Genomic DNA, 20,372 nt, shown 5'->3' with positions numbered 1-20,372 from the left:
ATCGACTATTTGTTTTAGATCTGTCAAAAAATTTCAATGTCTGGTTTTCGACAGATCTCAATGTTTTTTGGGACCCCTGATACCGAAAGCATCAATATCTCAATGATGGGTGTGTTTCTGTCTCTATGTGTGTTTGTGTCTGTGTGTCACAGTTTCTTGAGGATGGCTCGAAACTTAAGCCTGTTATGAGATGACGATTTGCTGATTAGTTTTTGAGCCAAATCGTGCAAGAGAGAGGCATTCTAGAGGATCCCTTAAATACTGTAATTCTGCAATTAATTATGAATTGTTCTTGTCAATTGCTATCCTAACGATCTATTTTAAGATCAGAAAAATTTGCATCAGAGTGGTAAATAATTACTGAAATGTTATTGAATAGTTTGGGTAACTTGGTTCCTAGGGCACAAAGCCTACTGACGCTCACGTTCAACTTTTTTGAATAAGCTTGACCAAGTTTGCTAGGTCATGTGAAGTTGGGGTAGATACTACAGTAATCCATTATAGGTTCTTCATTACATCTTTCAACTTGTAACAGAATAACTTAACTCATTACTTCCTGAAAACATAAATCACATTACTTATTACTCTCTAAACCCACACGAATACATACCAATTTCCTTTCAGAATTTTAAAAAAGAGGAAATAACCAATACCAATTAATATGAAATCAGCATTTAAACAACTAAAGCAGAGGACCAGGATATAATAAACAGTCAAAATACACACTAGGCTCATGACCAGGAAACCAAGTCATACTTTCAGAGGAATCAAAAATTACTTAGCAAAAATCAAAGTTATAAAAGGACTTGCAAAATGTGTTAACAAAAAGGAGATCACAAGATTAGAAGATGCTAGATTGTCTTAGGGGATATATCCACAAAATTGGATTGAAAACTGGCATAGTGGCCGTGACCCTCCTGACCATGCCTGTAACATCCAGCTATTGTCATAATAATCAAGTCACAAATGGCTTGACAAGAAACACTAAATATGTGACTATGATGTTTGCTGATGACATTGTGATCTGTAGCAATAGTAGGGAGCAGGTTGAGGAGACCCTGGAGAGGTGGAGATGTGCTTTAGACAGAAGGAATGAAGGTCAGTAGGAACAAGACAGAATACATGTGTGTAAATGATAGGGAGATCCGTGGAATGTTGGGGATGCAAGGAGTAGAGTGGAGTGGGTGGAGAACAGTGTCAGGAGTTATTTGTAACAGACAGGTATTAGCAAGAGTGAGAGGTAAGGTCTACAGGACAGTAGTGACACCAGCTAGGTTTATAGGTTGGAGATGGTGGCACTGACCAGAAAGTCGGAGACAGAGCTGGAGGTGGCAGAGTTAAAGATGTTAAGATTTGCACTTTGTGATGAGAATGGACAGGATTACAAATGAGTACATTAGAGGGTCAGCTCAAGTTGGACGGTTGGGAGACAAAGTCAGAGAGGCGAGATTGTGTTGGTTTGGACATGTGCAGAGGAGAGATGCTGGGTATATTGGGAGAAGGATGCTAAGGATAGTGCTGCCAGGCAAGAGGAAAAGAGGAAGGTCTAAGTGAAGGTTTATGGATGTGGTGAGAGGGGACATGCAGGTGATGGGTGTGACAGAACAAGATAGCAGAGGACAGAAAGATATGGAAGAAGATGATCCGCTGTGGCAAATCCTAACGGGAGCAGATGAAAGAAGAAGAAAACAGAATCCTAAGAATTAAAATAACTACTGAAAAATTCTCTTGGGAGTCTAAAAATAAGAAAGAAAGAACCCCATAAGAGTATCTGTGTGCCTCCTGTCTGAGTTACTACTTACACTAGCAAGACAGGCATGTGATAAACACTTATATGTTGAAATGAACTACAGTGGGTCCTCAGGTTACAACGTCTCGACATACAACGTTTCGAGTTCACAACGCTCACTCCCATAAAAACTTTAAAAAAATTGAGGCATGAGAAGGAATAAAGGTAAGGATTTTTTTACACTCATTTTTTCTGTTACTACAGTACAGTGTACAGTACAGTATATTTATGTCCTTTTCCTTTTTCTGAGGCTTAGATTTTGTGTTTTTATGTTCTAGATTACGATTTTGCAAATGTGTGAAGATACTGTAGGTATGTGACGTAGGCTAGTGTGTGTTTCGACTTACACCAAAATTCGGGTTACATCACTGTTATAGGAACAGAATTGTGTCGTAACCCGAGGACCAGTATGTTACATTCATTAACAATTAACGTAAAGATCTGGTTACTTTACTTCTGCACAGACTTCTCCACTTTTGTGAGAATGTTAAAGAGATGTGATGAAAAAATTGAAATACACGTTGAGATACAACCCTACATTTTACGACGTATGATGTTCACAAGATCATCATTTAGTTCAAACAGACTAAAATTAACTGTATATTATTTAATTTACCTATCTTTGTGAATCAGAATTACAAATATCAACTGCCCTTAGCACATCATTATTATTAATGGATAAATTAGTTTGTCCATAAAACATCATCATTATTAATGGATAAATGAATTCTCTGGAACCAGTGTTTGGAGGATGGAGCAGAATTCTTAGAAATACATTTGTTGTAGTATGCTGAAAAAGCCGGTTGTGCTAAAACAGCTTTTTACTTGGCTACTGAACATTGTACCCCGTCTGTTAATGCCTTTGTGTTTGCTTAAGAATTACCTGAACGGTTGAATAATTAGTTTTAAGTGTAAAAGCTGTGCAGTATTGTAAATCCAAGGTGTTGCTTGGCTATGAATATTTTTGATGCTATCGGTAATACATAATTGATACTATAATGCACACATGGCGTCATAAGCGGTATCTAAGTTATACAAGCATGCTGTGTTTTTTCCGCATATTTATGATATCAACAGCATGAGAAAAGGCACTTGATTTTGGAAATATGATTTTAGTTTCATTAAGCTTGAATAATGGCAAACAGCTTTAAAACATCAGTAAAACAGCTGATCAGCATGAGAAGAAGAGAGAGAGAAAAGATGTCAGAGAGAATTATGTCAGTGAAAAAGATGTCAAATCACCTGGACATCAGAAAAAATAGCTTAGGTAGCAACCCAGTCATTGAATCTAAAGCTTCCCAGGCCAACATCCAGCTTTGACACTGCTGCTAATTCTCAATAAGCTTCCTATGGCTATATGTACAGCATATTCTGCATTTGCTGTATTTTCTGCAAATGTTAAAATGGAAAATCAAAAAGTAAAGACAAATCACGCAGTAACCACAATGGATAGAAGCTGACACAATACAACACGTTTGCAAATGCTTATGGGTAGCTCAAACACGCGCAGCGCAGTGCTCTGCTGTCAGTCTAGTTAAAGCCAAGGTTAAATGTTGACATATGTAAAAATTGCTTGAAAAGACTAAACACAATGCGGTTACCTCAATGGAGCTGGCGATGTTTAAACACTCTGTCATACCAGGAATCTCCAGTTGAAAAATGCAAAGATCTTTACATTTGATAGTAATAGTCCCATAAGAACCTGTGGATCTGAACAAAAACAAATAAAGAGACACCATGTTTTTATTAAAATAAGTTGCATTGTTTCTCTAACTTGGACTTTCTATGCCATGAACAATTGAATCCAAATTGTATTATAAAAAATATTTTAGTTTAGATAAAAAATATACAGGAGGTTTACCCTTTATGAGGCTTGGGTTCTTCATAAATAACTCTTACCAGTGCTTGGATGAATACGCCTGCCAGTTTCTGTATCAGTATCAGCCAAAACCCTGTATCTTTGTATAATTAACAATTCTGATGCTGTCAGTAGACATCAGTATAATATAATTGTACAGTCCAGGGGTGCTCCAATCCTGGAGAGCAGCGGTGGCTACAAGTTTTTGTTCCAACCCAGTCCCTTAATTTGAAGTGAATCCTCACCAATAACAGATCTTATCTAATTTCATGGCTTGTTTCTCGTTTAACTCTACCATGTCAGTTCATGCTTAAATCATAGATTTTGTTTTCCTTTCTAATAATACATGTATCATTTGAGTGCTTTGAGGCTTAAAACTAACGAGTAATATTCAATTCTTCACTTTCTCTTTAGTTTCCTTCTGAGTGCTTAATTAAACCAAATAGTGAATGATGAAAACACACGGGTAGAAATGGAGAGAAGCTAGATGGAGAACTGCTGGTTCCTTTGTTATTTGCAGCTCATTGCTAATACAGAGCAGTTAAAACAGGGGTGTCCAACTCCAGTCCTGGTGGGCCAAAGTGGCTGCAGGTTTTCATTCTAACCCTTTTCCTAATCAACAAACAGGTTTCCCTGCTAATTAACTCTTTTTCCTTCATTTTAATAGCCCTGTTTTTAAGGATTCAGTGAATCCTCTGAATTGATTAATTTCTTCATTGAATGGCAGCCAAACAGAAATAAGATGTGAAACGAGCCAACAGATGACCAGCTAAACTGGAATGTCAAACTCCAGCCAATTTCACTCCAACCAGTTTCTTAATGAGAAGCCAGTTCTTGCTGTTAATTAAAGCCGTTATTGAATATCGTGAATATCATGCTCTTATTTTGCCACATCAGACTGTTGATTTTATACTTTTTCTAAGACCACCGTCAACATGTTTTGTTGACCTGAGCAGACCAACATGACCGAGACCTTCACCTCTCTTTATTTTCAGGTAAGCTGGTCATGTGCCAGCTTGTTTTGTGTCTCATTATTGTTTGGCTGCTCATTAAGGAAAAAGAAACAACTAAAGGGTCTGAGTCACGTCAATTAAAACTAAGGCAAGACAAGTTAATCAGTAGCAAAAACGGCTCACTAATTAAGAAGATGGGTAGAATGAAAACCTGCAGCTAGTGCGGTTCACCAGGACAAGAGCTGGACACCCTGAGGTAAAACAGTGAATACAGCTATATAAGACTCGAATAACTAATTAAGGGTTCAAAATCTTAACAAGCGAGACAAATAAAGTGAACCAGAAAAATGTCACTTGAGCAATAAGTGCCTCATCAGCAATGAATGACTTCTCATGTTTCGGAACAAAAACCTGAAGCCACTGTGGCCCTGCAGAACTGAAGTTGCACAGCCCTGATTTAAAGGGTCTGAGTCTTCAATAACAAATAAATTAAATGAAGTTAATTATTAGTCACTAATTATCAAAAGTGTTAGAATGAAAACCTGCAGCCACTGTGGCTCTCCAGGATTGGAGTAGGCCATTCCGGTCTATTCTTTCAAGATTATAATGCACTTTTTAATAAATAACATATCTTTGAATAATTATTTGCACATACAGGTTGAAAGGCTTGTTAATGCTTTGCTGGTAGCAGGTATTCACCACTCTTCAACCGGTTAAAAGTACAGCTTCTCACACACTTCACTGCCACCTTGTAAACACAGCACGAGACCTGTCCTCTCTTTCCATTTTCTACCACAGAAAAGGAACTCATCTTGCCAATGCAAGTCCATCACATCTTCTTTAGTCATTTTCTTTCATTTTCACAGGAGGCTGAGCAATGCTGCACATTCTATTATTGTCTCCAACACAGGAAATAAGAACAATGCTAAAGTGCAACCTGATGAATCAGTCACTTCCAAATAACCTGCCAAGATGAGGACTTGTGTATTCGTTTCTTCCTGCATATTAAACTGCAACTAGTGAATGTGACTTAATTGTGGACTGCTGAAATAATTATTGAGAAAAAGTTATTTACACATTCAGTTTAAAAAGACTGCTGTGTTGGTAAGGAGTGTAAAACACGATTATATAGGGAGCAGATATCAAATGGCTATACATCCATCATCCAACCTGTAATATCCTAATGACAGGGTCATGGGGGTCTGCTGGAGCCAATCCCAGCCAACACAGGGCAGGAAACAAATCCCAGGCAGGGTGGCAGCCTACCGCAGGGCACACACACCAATTCAGAATCGCCAATCCACCTAACCTGCATGTCTTTGGACTGTGGGAGGAAACCCATGCAGACACAGGGAGAACATACAAACTCCACGCAGGGAGCGAACCCGGGTCTCCTAACTGTGAGGCAGCAGCGCTATCCACTGCGCCACCCCTCAAATGGCTATTAAAGTATTATTTTTACATTCTACATATTTTATATATGGAAAGCAGTATACTGTTCATATTGTTTAAATCACAAAATCAGCCATTGGTTTTTAGTGACGTGCGAATCCCGCTGAACTCATTTTGCCTTAAAACATACACTTTGTTTCTATTTTTCTTGACACTTTTGCTTGTTCACTGCCACTACTACTAAATAAGCGCAACAAAAAAGCACATGGATTCTTCACTTCTTTTGGTTTGCATCAACTGCACAGCAGGCTGGGTAATACTACTGAAGGGGTAGGTACACATATTACATACAGCTCACATTCAAGTCCATACAAATAGACATTACCTTTAAGACATAAATACACTGACACTTTCCAGTTTCTTTCTGCCTGCACATTTTGTGTTTAAGTGTATTTGCATGTTTACTGCTCATTTTAACCCACTACTAGGACCAAAACTATGTACTTAGTGGTTTGTGACATTCAGCATTGGCTACTACAAATCTGTGACATCACACTGGCCTTGCAGATCATCATGGGGTGCTGGGAAAAAAATGGTTAGTGTAAGATGGATGCACAGAGAATTTCCAAGAAAATATTTAGTGAGCCCAGTCACTGGGCAAACACAGCAAATTCACTACAAAAAACACTTTGGCATGATTCACCAATTAACACTACTGGTTTAGAAAAACACATTTTATATCCTCAAGTATATTTAGAAAGATATGTGTCTATATCTTTGTATTTCGGGGTTTTTATGTCTGGTAAAGATTTTGTGAACACTGTAACCTGAGAATGAATGGACCAATCCTATTGAAACTCTGAGGACAACTTGTACTCATTCATTTATAGAACTGATTATGCTTTGGGCAAATTCCAACTTTTAAGCTTTGAGCTGTTAAAATTCTAACAATAGTCAAACTACTTATTACAAGATCGCAAAATTAGACCTAAAAATTTGGGATTTTTAGGATAGTTGGGACACATTTAGAGACATTCTTGTAAATTTTAGGTTCAATACAAAACGCAAACTTTTTTACAGTTCAAAATTTTCAAGTGCCGTAGGGGTGCTGAATATATTTTTGTAAATTCGCACTGTATTTTGCAGTCATGATGCACTCCTCTCAGGACTACCCAAAAAAGACATCAATCGATTGCAACTAGTCAGATTGCAACTGCCAGAATCTTAACTAGGAAAAGAAAATCGGAGCACATCTCTCCAGTTTTGATGTCACTACATTGGTTACCTGTGTCATTTAAAATTGACTTTAAAATACTGCTTATGATTTACAAAGCCTTAAATAATCTCACTCCATCTTATATTTCAGAATGTCTTTCACCTTACACCCCAAATCGTAACCTTAGATCTTCAAATGAGTGTCTGCTTAGAATTCCAAGAGCAAAACTTAAAAGAAGTGGTGAGGCAGCCTGCGACTATTATACACCTAAAAATCTAGAATAGCTTACAGACAGAAATTCGCCAGGCTAATTCAGTGAAGCACTTTTAAAAAACTGCTAAAAACCCATTATTTTAACACTGCGTACTCATAGCTTCATTTTAGTGTAACCCTGATATTCTGTATAAGCATTTATTTATCATTTTTATCATATCTCCACAATCCATACTAACTTTTACTTTGTTCTTTTTCTGGTTTTCTGTGGTGGTGATCTGCGCCACCACCACCTGATCAAGGCATCAGGCAGTCCCTACATTGATGGATTGAAGGCCAGAGGTCCACATGACCATTATCGTCTAATTCTTCCACATGACGCCTGAAAACCATGAGGACTGATTGAGATCATTTATGTTAGGTAGAATGCCCAGTGGGGGCTGGGTGGTCTCGTGGCCTCTGAACCCCTGCAGATTTTGTTTTCTTTTTTTTTTTTCTCCAACCCATGGAGTTTTCTTTTTTCTGTCCTCCTGGCCATTTGACCTTAATTTATTCTTTGTTACTTAGTATTGCCTAATCTTATTTTTATATTTGTCTTTTTTCTTTCTTCATCTTCTAAAACACTTTGAGCTACATCATTTGTATGAAAATATCCTGTATAAATAAATATTTTGGAGAAAATGATGTGCTGGTCGTGTCAGATTATTTAATATGAACAACAGATCTAAAAATGGCGTGGCATAACAGCATAGATGTTTATAATAATATGTTAAAGAGCGCGCTTCCACTTTAATGGCCTTTGAGTCATCACTCCTTAATCTTGCACTCTAACATCACATTCTGGGGCTGAGTAACAAGTGCTATACATCTTGAATCAACAGCCTCTTTTAGGATGCTTGGGAAAGTAAAGGTGTGTGTGGATTGGGGGATTTAAACCACATGATGATTAAAAGGAACCACCCGAGGGAGACTGATACCTCAGATCTATTTCTTTCTTTTGGATTCATCACTACCTGAACTGCAGAAACACACTTATCCTGGAGTAGACTCAATTCACTACATACACAGAACTGTGAAGGACCTCGTTTAATTTCTAGAAATTGACCATCCTTTCTGTAACTTTATTCAAGGTTAAAGATAAGATAAGGTGGTGCATTGGACTTTTTAGCTCCTTAAACTTAAAGAAAAGTATAACTGGCATAAGCCATACAACATGCCTTTTGTCACACAAGCTCCACTAAGGCTCACTGTCCACTACATACAGTATATCTCTCCACTGTAACATGGGAGGTAGGCACAGATGTAGTGGTACTCCTATCCAGAATGGGCCAGTAGCCTAACCTACACAAAAATAAATAATTTATTACATACCTAAACTACAAAAATAAATAACCAAGGGAAAAATACTCAAACTGCATTAAATATTAAACAATAACATTTTGAGCCTATCCACAGGCCTTGAAACCTTGTAATCCGATGGGGTGGTCCATCTGCTTACCCACTGTATCTAGTGTTGGGGGGGTCTCTCAAACAGACCACTCACATAGAATGACCAACAGACACCACAAAGTCAAGTAACAAGGGTTATTATTTATAGGAAAAGGGTTCTCCAGGTCACATAAAGGGAAAACAATAAACACTCCGGGAGCCTGTCTCCACAACACACACTATTCTGTCCCTGGCCTCGCACCTTTCTCCTTCTCTCTCCTGTCTCACTAATGACACTGGCGATTTTCTCTCCTTCTTTCCTACACTTTCTTGCCAGACAAGCCCTTGCCTCAAATTCAGGCTCACCTGACTGAGGGAGCGAAGTTTGTTTAAAAGTGTAAAAAATGCTATTATAATCTTTGTAAAAAGATCATTTCTTTTTTTATTTATTTTCATTGTATGAGGTCACAGACGTACCATAAGCCTCTGTTTCTTGTCTTAGAGTCTATAAACCCTGTCACAACATCACTGACACAAGTATGAAAATGGACAGACACAACATATCCCATCAAGCACCTGTCTAAGACAAATGCTTGAAGATGAGTTCACAGTCATCAAAGACCCCATTTAAGAACTGTAAGACAACAATGTATGCATTGTTCCATGGCTTCTCTTGAGCTGGAATTATAATTATTTGTTCTACATGAAAACATGAGATTAAAAAATGCTCTTGCTCATCATTATATATACTACATACTGTACATATAAAAATATATCATTTGAATTTGGAGTATTCCTTTAAGTTATAGTAATTTAGCTGTGGGACAAGACTCCTACTAATTGTTGTAATTCATCTTCACCACAGCACCTGAGAGCTACGTAAACTAGAGACAGGTCAGGGTTGTCTATAAGCTACCTTTGTTATGTCCCATATGTTTTATGGGTGGTCCCCTAGAAGCATGGACACCTGCCAGTCACCGCCAGGGACTGCCCTCTGCAATATAAATCTGAAGAGTCTCCCATAATTCCTGGCGGTTCATTGTGAATGCACTCTGGAGTGGGTGAGTTTTTACGTTTTGCTGTGTCTTGTGGTTTTCTCGATTTTTGAACCTTTGCTCAGTTTTTGGCTTTGGCTACTGGATTGTGCACTGGAAATTTATTTGAATAGGATTAGCTCTGCCTTTTAGGACAATGAGTTCCTTTGCTTCTTGAGCTCCATGGAGCTTCACTGTGTGACAGAGCATTTTGTGAAAAATAAAACATTTTTATTTTTTATAAAGAATTCGTGTTTACCTGTTTATCTAGCTCGGGTTCAGCAGTATATCTCCCTCTAGTGGTCATTTTTGGAAGTGCTTTTTGGGACTTGAGTGCCTTGGGAATTCTAGTTCTTAACAAGGCTGGTGTTAGGTAGACGAGCTACCATATGTGTTGTTTTCTGCTCCCATTTACTTTGTTACATTTTTGCAGTCTTTGGACCTTTTAGTTTTTACTTGATAAAGTATTTTGACTCTTTGCCCTTGCGTTTTGGATCTTGGCTTGGCATGTATACATTTATCACAGTATTACTTGCCTTCTTTATGGATTTTTGTAGCCCTGAATTCTTTGATTTTTTTAGTATTACTTACTTGGGTTATTACGTTTTCTTAGCTATTAATATCTGAGTTTCTTTTTTTTATAAATCAGTACCTTTATTAACTTTAATTAAATAAAATAATTTGTATTTTTGGCCAGGGTTTTTAAATGTTTTCCTTCCCATTTATGGCATTTTGGTGGCAGTTTACAACATACTGTATACTAATTTTATAACTGAAGGGCTGTTCCTCTGACACTTTAGGACGAATATGAGGAGTGGAGTAGCAGGAATACACAGGGCCAATAAGTTTGGCACTGTAGCCTGTTGTTGCTGGTCCAAAAGTAACTGACATCTGGTCTGGACATCATTGTGTGAAGACCTGAAGTGGTTCCAGTTGAGGTTAAAAAGCTTCTCTGACCAAAAAGCCATTAAACCTAACGTCAGGAGAAAAGCTGAGCAAGAGCTCAACTGGCAAGAGGAAGAGAGAACAGGAACAGTGCCGAAAATGTACTGGAAGATGGAAGTGAGTCTTGTGAAGGGATCAGGACTTTAGGCGCCACATTCAGTGTACGGAGCTTCAATACCTGTTAGTAAGTGTGCAGAAAGATATGACTGCTAGGAGCTTTCAATGAAAGGTCAGATGGACCAAACAAACAGATCGAGTAGCAGGGGCTTTGTGGGGCATTACAGAGGTAGCTAAAGTCATAATCATTAAACATAAGAAGATCATTTGTCAAGTCTCCCAAGAGTCAAAGTGGTCAACAAAAGCAAAGTCATAACCAGACCTATCAACAACCATATATACTTGCGTATACAGTAAGTCTGGATCTTGAAACCCAAGAAATCGATCATAAAATCAGACCCCGACTTATACGCCCATTCAAAAATACGACACTTAGTTTTTTTATATATCTTCTTGATTCCTCCAATCTCACACCAGTTCCTCAGACACATCGAATTTTGTTGCAGCAGAGCAGTTACCAATTTCGAAACTTCAATGACTTTTAATTTAAAACCAGCTTCATATTTTCTTCTGGTCGAACGCTCCATCGTAGATAAGGGATGCTCTTATGCTAAAGTTGTATGATGGTGTGAGATACACAAAACAGTGCAAACGTCTCTTTGGAATATTTCAGGTATTACCGTGTGGTCACATAGGCACAATATATAAAAAAAAGCAATGTGCTCTGTGGTTACTCTCTCAGGTGGGCGTTAGCATATCATAATCTCTTGGACTAATAGAGTGAGTTTTCTGCATTTGACTTATACGACCGACATTATAAAATACTGGAAATTATACAGTAAAATCAAGCCCCGACTCATCCGTGGGAGAACTTAAATGCGAGTATATACAGTAAATACTTTTTTGCAATAATCCGTGACACCATCCTTAACAATGTGGATGACATCACGAAATGCTTGCCCAACAACACGTACCATTATAGCAACTTGATTTTTTAAAATCCCTGCAACTACGAAAATAAAATTCACAAAACTGCACCTATTGTAACATCACAAAAATAAATAAATAAATAAAAAATGAAGTGTTATTTTCATAAACCTTACATAGAGGACCAGTAGTTTCATTATTCATTTGTTACTTTGAGTTCTCTCTGTAATCATCCCTCCCTTTTATTTTCTTAATAAAACACCTTTAATCTCCAGGGAGATGTTCTTTGTCACACAAACAGACCCTACAGTCCACAATACCAATAAGAGTAAGCTCCTCACATTTTGATCAAAGAATTCACAACTAATGAATACTGCCATTTGTGAAAGAAAAAATGGCAAAATACAAGTTCAGTAATACATGTACAGGATATACTGTAGTATGCAGGGCAAATGGCAGCAGCTTTGTGCACAATGACGGACAAACGGAGTGGGAGCAGCACTCCACGACAAACACAGAAATCCAATAACAAAGCACACAGCGGCGCAGCTCAGAAATGCAAGAATTAGAGGCCTTCTTATGTATCTCGTCCCTGCAGTCCAGCAAGGATGAAGTCGAGTGCAGAAGCTGGAACTCCAATTGGCGCTGCACAGCCAGAGCTGGACTTGCTTACAGAAGCACAAGGGTTTGGATCATTTTCGTTATCTTCATTATGTTTTTAATGTCAATCTAATTTTGAATATTGTAGGATTTGTTGGACTGTCATTTTCTCTTTCATAACAAGAGAAAGCAGAGCCTGCCACTGTTTGTATCACTGTCACCATAAAAATACTGAACACTAAGAAAGGATGGGGTGCAATGGCAGCTGATATTATTCACCTATTTTATTTAAGTTGCCTTCAGAAAGTATTCAGACCCCGTCATTTTTTCACTTTTTGTTATGTTGTAGCCTTATGAAAAAATCTTTAAAATTCATTTTTTCCTTCATTAAACAAATCTCTGTACTGTACCCCTGAATGACAAAGTGAATGCAGGATTTTAGCAATCTTTGTAAATTTAGTAGATGATTTTAGCACGAGGCTGCAACATAGAGAAATGTGAAAAAAGTGAAGGGGTCTGCGTACTTTCTGGAGGCACTGTAAGTGCTATAACACTTTATATATTGCTATATTGACATCGATTGCATGCCTGACCTACCTGGAAGGGGGTCTCTCTTTGAATGGCTTTCCCCAGGATTTCTGCCATTTTTTTTCTCTTGTCTTTTTTGAGAGTCAAGGCTGAGGGCTGTCAAAAACTATACTTGTTAAAGCCAATTGAGGCATTTCTTGTGTAAGTCTGGGCTACACAAGAATAGATATTGCTGTTATTGCAATAACTGAGACTGGCCTGGCCACTGCCCATGTGAAGTTTGCAGTTTTTCCCGGTTTTCTCCTGGTACCAAAAAAATGACCCCTACATTTCTCTGGTAATGGATAAGAATGTGGGTACATTAGGCCCACTAGACCTTTGCGCTCCACTGAGGCATGAGTCTGACTAACTAAAACGCTGTCACTGGTTGAGGTGTTTGCCCGTACTCTTACATGTCCACTTGTCTTTACTCCGATCTTCCCCCAATACTGGCATGTGCAGGTTTGGTCAGGTACACGTGACTGCATGTGTCTTGTAATGAAGTAACATCCTTCAAAGGAATATTTGGCTTCATAACACTTCAAAATCACCTTGTTTTTGGTCCAACTCACCAATACGAACAAAAAAAAACCACTTATGATATACCATTCAATTCGTCTTGATATTTAGTTATGCAAGTTGTTGGGCTTTTTTGGTGTCCCCTCCTATTTTTGGGCATCTGGACCAAAAAAACACTCCTTTTGAGACCATCTTTGGCTCATATTATATGCAGGAAATGACACCCTTATGATAAAGAGTAAGCTAATAGGTGTCTTCAAAAAGACTTGAAGATGTGCATGCCACATTAATCGACCTCAGGGGTTTATCTCCTAAAGGGATACAAGGGGTCGAAGTTACTCCTTTTCATAAAATTGGGGCTCAGTAACATAGGCAGGCGGAGTGCTGTTTTATGCTATTTCAAGGTTGCTGATCACGAATATAATATTTTTGATATATCTTTCTTTACCTGGTGGTGCTAGCTCTGTAAGAGTCCCCCGCAGAAGATTATATATTACACATTTCAAACATAAGCCTTGTTTTAAACTATTTTAAGGTCAGTGCTTACATTTATTTTTGATTCTTTACTAGAGATACAATATAGCCCTCTATGACCTCTAGCACAGGGTGAGAAATGACCCCCTTCTATTACAAACAAGAATATTTAGATTTCAAACATTTAAATTGAAACACACATTTTAATATGTCAAATATGTGACATAACTATTCTTGCTTATTATGTACTTCTGTTTCATGAAGTAAATCATTTCATTTCTTGTGAACATCCCGCGTTTATTTTTTTGAATGGAAGGCCAACTGAATATACGAGGGGCGTTCAAATATAAACAGGAATTTATGAGCTACATTTTATGTACTGAATACAATGAAACGAGTTACACACTGGTTTTCTATGTAGTCTCTTGCCATTGCAATACACTTGTTCCAGCGCTCAGGAAGCTTCTTAATCCCAGAAGAGTAGAAGTTTTTTGACTGCATGTTGTCCCACTCTTGCACAATGTCACTAACCTCCTAATGTCTTCCCTTCTAAAAATTCCTTAAGTGGGCCAAAGACGTGATAGTCCCTCTCTGAACGATTTGCACCAATCATACACTCTAGACCGAGAGAGACACTCATCGCCAAACTAATTTTTACATTTCGGATAAATCTGACATGGAAATGACTCCTTCATTTGTCAAACATTTGAGAATAATGCGCTGCGCAACACTACGGTGTACCTCCTGCTTCGACATGTTGATTACAACTGACAGGAAATGAGGAAACAGCGGCTAGCATTACTAACGACAAGTTCAAAGATGCATGTGTTTGTCCAAGGAGTCATGTCTACCTTGCACTCTTTATAAGAACAGTGCATGAAAATTCCTGTTCATAACTGAACGCCCCTCGTAACTTACTATCCCTCCATCCATCTTTTATCTGTTATCATAATCCATAATCCATAATATCATAATCCATCAATTATCTGTTACTTTGTTACAGTGAGAAAAGCATTCATGGCTGAAAAAAATGTGATGGAATTCAACTGCATTAACTTGATGGCCTAAAGCATTAATACGAGTTGAGACACAAAAATAAGCGGATTTGTAAAAAAAAATATATATATTTATTGATGAATTACAGCATTCTAAACATTGTCACCTTCTATATACTCCCCCTCCCGATCTCTACACTGCTCCTCCATATGTATCTTCCATTGATTGAAACAGAGCTGGACGTCTTCTTGCTTGAGGCTCTGCAACAGGCTTGCCGTTTCTGTCTTCACTTCATTCATTAAAGAAAAATGTGTTCCCTTCAGGTCACTTTTGATTTTCGGGAACAAGTAAAAATCACAGGGAGCTAAATTGGGCAAATAGGGAAGATGATCGAGGATAGGAATATTTTTGTCAGTCAAAAAGTGCTTTACGGAAAAAGAAAATTCGCAAGAAATTTGATATTGATTCACTGTTCGATTGTTTCACACCCGGCATTATCATGGCAACTCGTGTAGCGATTGTTGTGCAAACACTGGCTGGGCTATTCACAGGATATACCTAGCCGGTCGGCGGTTTGAGAGGGCGAGTAGGAGGGGATATAGTTCTATGATTCACGTCTGGCCAACCACCAGATGTTTTCCAGGAAAGCCCCAAGCCCAGTCTGGTTAATTTTGTGTCTCACCTCGTATTACCACTTGTTTTCTTTAAACAAGTGAGTTTTAGTTAATTATGTCTAATTTGCTAGTTATACTGGCATTCCTTTTTGTATAAGGTGATAAAATTCAGTTCCTTTTGAATTCAACCAGGAAAAGATGATGATTATTTTAAGGCAAATGGAAGAGTGTGTGTGTGTTATAGAGATGGGAGCAATGCTTCGTTGAAATCAACTTTTAAAGACAACAAAATTAGATGACAAAATTCACTACTAAAAATAAGGCTCTTACGTAAAAAACCAGGGCGCCAGTCCATACTCGTGCAAACGAGTCACTAACAACACCTTAGGTGTCCTTTTTCATGTCAGTTGGCAGCAGGACTATAGCACGGGTACTGCACACAACTCAGTGCTGGGAACTGCAGCTCTCTGAACGTCACTGTTGTCACACATCTGCACATGGGAAGCAGTCTAAGGGTGTAATTGGGAGTAAAACGCAGAGACTGGGGTTGATTCATTGCACTAATGCCTTTTCTTCCTCTTCCACAGAAATCCAGAAGGAAAGTCCATCTAAAATTCCTGCCACTTCCAGCAGCATTTCACACCCCTACTGACTTCACTTCCACCTGAAGACTCGCCTCTTCCTCCTTTTCAACTATAAAACCAGAGCATCTTTAGCAGTCTTTGTTAGGACTCAACCTTGAATGACTACTCGTTTTCTGAATTGTTTTGTATGAGAAACCTGCAGTATACGGGATGGAATCCCCAAATCTTCATCTTGTTTGTTGTCTATTACACTGTTTTATGAGGCTAATTCAGCATAAGGTGGGAGTTGGAGAGGGTGAGGGGAACAGGGGGAGCTAAAAATAGCCCTGAGCAAATAAGACTGGCTAGAAGACAACAAATCTGTTTATATTCTGAACTGCTTGTGGAAAAGCTGCACACATTCACAACAAAACTCTTTTCCAGATAATAAAGACGTGTGTATATACATTCCCTCGATTGAAGAGCTAATTAACCTTTGGCAGAATCTCAGATGTCTAAAGGGAAGGTCCAGATTTTTGGAAATCTGCCGAGTGGAGTGTTTTACATTTTCAGTTAAATACTTATCCTAATTGACCATCCCCATGAGTTTGTTATTTTTTCAAGCTATTTAATGAAATATATATGATAAACTGACTTTGACCTGAGGGAGAAGCAGAGTACAACAGATGTGCATTTTCTTCTTCTATTTCTATAACTCCTTCCATCCTGCTGTTTTATTTTGTCCAGCAAGAAACTGACTGGACACTTCTGGATTAAATATCTGACAAATGATTACATTAAAAACATTCCATTGTACCTTTTACCAGCACTGTTATAACAGGGATAAATGTACTGTTCATTTATTCTTTTAAGACTGCAGTGCAGAGCTCTTTTAATGGCTGCAAGCCAAGCGTGCGGCAAACACAGAAAGACGAGTGCAGTACAAGTGAAGCCCTCGGCTCAGCAATGCAAGCAACAAGCTGGAACCCAAACCTGTCACTCTGAGACGATCTCCGAAATGGTCTGCTGGAGTAGCTGACAAGGTTCTCAACGCTGATCAAAAGAAAAAGAAAAAGAAATCATGCATGTGTTAGTCACAGACAGTCCTGAAATGGCCAGTGAAGGCTTATTTACAAGTCGTCTTCCCAGAGATACATACAGTTTACAAAGGTAAATAGAGTTTGGTGGGATTTCATGCTGAACAAAATGTCTGGCCATAGGAAAAGTTCACTTATTGTCTGTGTGGGTTTTCTTCAAGGTACTTCTGTTTCCCTGATGCGGGCCAGGTTTACAGGTGACTTTAACTTGGCCTCATGAGGGTGTGTTTTCATGAGGGTGCCCTCTGATGGACTGGTGCCATGCCCAGAGTTGGTTCCTGTCTTGTGCCTAATGCTGTCGGGACAGGCTCCAACCTTGACATCTTAAAATGGATAAGTAGTTTAGGAAAATACATAAATAATAATAATAATAATACTCTAACCTTCCTGTCTAAAGCAATTTCAATGAGCAGTTTGCATTTGTCTTCAATAACAAACAATGCTTATTACTTAAAACAAAACATCCTCCAGAGATACATATTTTAGTATTTGGGGTGCTGACAGATTGACTGCCTTAGTCACAACCACACAATGGTGGGAAATGTTTCAGCTTTTTAAACAAATGGATAAAAAAAATCACTAACGGGACACATCATAGCAATCACGGATGGTGTGAGACCTGTAAAGGTATGAACTGGATTTGTGCAGTAAAACATTACCAGGCTTCAATGAACCCAAAGGCCACATGGCACTCCAGGGCCCCCAGAGGTTTAGTTTCTTCTAAAACACTGGATTTTTGTTTTTCTGTCTTCTATGTCTTGTTAACGTCATTTGTCTTGTACTCCTAAATTCTGTTATATTTCAAGATATGTTTAGCAATCTATCCATCCATTATCTAACCAGGTTATGCATTTAATGATTACAGAAGACAAGGGCCTATCTCAGCAGCATTTGCTGCAAGGCAAGAATCGACCCTGGATAGGATGCCATTCCTAAACAAGCATCCTTCCCTAAGAAAATATGTTATGGTTTTGTACTTTACCTATTATTGTTTCATATTTCTAAACTGGCTGTGCTACCTGTCTAAGATGGTTTGAAATCTAAGTACTCAACATAGACCTCAGCAATAGTGTTTTCAGCACACCACCTATTGGAATGTATTTTGTAATGCATGTAGTAATAAAATGTATTGCACTTGTTATTCCAACAGATAGAGCATCAGAGACATCTGTGGTCATGAAATGCATTACTACAAATGTCTGCGATGCACCATCTGTTGGAATGACAAATGCAATGCATATGTCTCTGTTATGTGCCATTTGGTATGGGATTCGTAAAAACAGTGTTAATGTTTGTGATGTGCCATCTATTGGAATGACAAAAGAAGTGCAATTTATTACTACAAATGTTTGCAATGTACAAACTGTTGCAAAGACAGAGACATAGCAACCAAACAGAGCCACGTACCCCTTTCATTAAGGTGGATATGTGTAAGGGCTCTGAGTCTGACTTCTGAGAAATGTGTCCTAGAAAGTTAAATTAAGAATTAACTTTGATAGTCACACCGCCTGCCTGTTGATATCTCGTTTCCAAAGTTTGTTAATGAGACATACAAAAATGATACATACACCAAACTTTCATTAATGGTACTCATCTTTCCAAATGCTTATTTCTGTCATCTTTTAATCTGGCAAAGAACAGAACCTGCTGTTTGTATTGTGATCTGCAGATTTCTAATCAGATTGATAAAAAGGCAAAGAAACTACAGAACAAAGAGGTCTCACACAGGTCAACGGACAAATTGAACAAATTAACTTAGCAGGAAGACAACACAAATGTCTGTCCATCCATTCACTTTTTAAGATTACTGCTCATATTTTAATGCCAGTGCTATACAAGTATGAAGATTCGACCAGGGAAAACAATTCTTCCCATTGGATTTAATTTGGCATTTTTGACACTGATCAGCAGAAAAAGACTCTTTAATGTGAAAGTGAAAACCGCTCTCTGAAAAGTATTCTAAATTAATTACAACTTTAATTACAACTATAAAACACAAATCAATTGTGATTCAGTGTTGTATGACAAAAGAATTGTGAAAACAAGTGGGTGAATATTTTATACATGCACTATATACTCACTAATGATGGCACCAGAGAATGGTGATGTGCTGAACGTTGATTACCATGTGCAAGTAAGAATTTCATTGTACTCTCTACACATAACAATAATGATTCTGCCAACCTTTAACTGTATTGTTTAACAGTGAAATAAAAAATAAATACTACTATAAGCTATTCTTTGATATTAATCCATCCATCCAATTGTGAATTTGCCTAATCTAATTTAGCATCGCTGGGGCCTAAGCCAATCCTGGTAGTGTTAGCTGCAAGGCAGGAATCCACCCTGGATGGCATGCCAGTCTATTGCACTGCACACACTCTTATACGGTGCCAGACTGGAGTTGCCAGTTAGTCGGACGTGTGTCTTTGAGATTTGGGGAGGAAAAGAAAAACTCACAGACATGGGAAGAATTGGTAAAGGGCACATAAGCAATGATGAGGCTGGGAATCAAATGCAGGACATTAGAGCTCTGGGGCATCCACACTAACTACTGCACCTCCGTGCTGTCCTGCATTTCTATTTCCACACACATACACACTATGACACACGTGCGCATGGGAGGCAGCTAAAGGGCTCGAATGAGGGTAATTCCACGCCAGACCAGGGGGTGGCAGAGTGCGCTAATCCTTCCCCTCTTTCCACTGCAGACCAGCTGCAGGAAATTCCACCTGGTCCTGATGACGTCACTTCCTCTGCCTTACTTTAAAACCGGCATCTTTGCCTCATCCAAAGCAGTTCTGTTCTGGATTCGAATCTATACTATTGTGCAATCAAGTTTCAAATTTGCAGGCAGGCTTCAAGTGTACAGGAGGCTGCCCCAAACCTTTTTCTGGCTCGTGTCTTTCTTTTCATTTGACAGTACATACATGCATTCTGAAACCTACCTAATCCAATCTGAGGTGGCAGACCAGAGGCTACTAGATAGCACTGGGCACCAGGAAGGAATCAGCCTTGCATGGAGTGCCACTCATGTTTACGCACCCACAGGACTAACTTGGGCTCTCCAATCAGTTTACCATACTTGAATATTGGAAGAATATACAATATGGAACCTCCATACAGAAAA

General features: G+C 38.5%; 1 protein-coding gene across 2 annotated transcripts in view; it reads right to left on the bottom strand.

Annotated features, from left to right (window-relative positions):
- Positions 1–20,372, bottom strand: part of zgc:154055 (uncharacterized protein LOC556036 homolog) — a 61,509-nt gene that overhangs the window by 37,813 nt on the left and 3,324 nt on the right. Inside the window, exons 2-3 of one of the 2 annotated variants that reach the window (XM_039740773.1) lie at positions 17,139–17,198; positions 3,391–3,499 (exon numbers count right to left, since the gene is read on the bottom strand). In XM_039740773.1, the coding sequence (XP_039596707.1) occupies positions 3,391–3,499; positions 17,139–17,198 (169 nt within the window). The remainder of the gene's footprint in view (positions 1–3,390; positions 3,500–17,138; positions 17,199–20,372) is intronic. The other variant, XM_039740774.1, reaches the window with a different exon arrangement.

The sequence above is a fragment of the Polypterus senegalus genome, chromosome 17, assembly GCF_016835505.1.
Source record: "Polypterus senegalus isolate Bchr_013 chromosome 17, ASM1683550v1, whole genome shotgun sequence".
NCBI lineage: Eukaryota > Metazoa > Chordata > Cladistia > Polypteriformes > Polypteridae > Polypterus > Polypterus senegalus.
The sequence above is the reverse complement of the archived record's forward strand: the minus strand, read 5'-3'. Positions and strand labels throughout refer to the sequence as shown.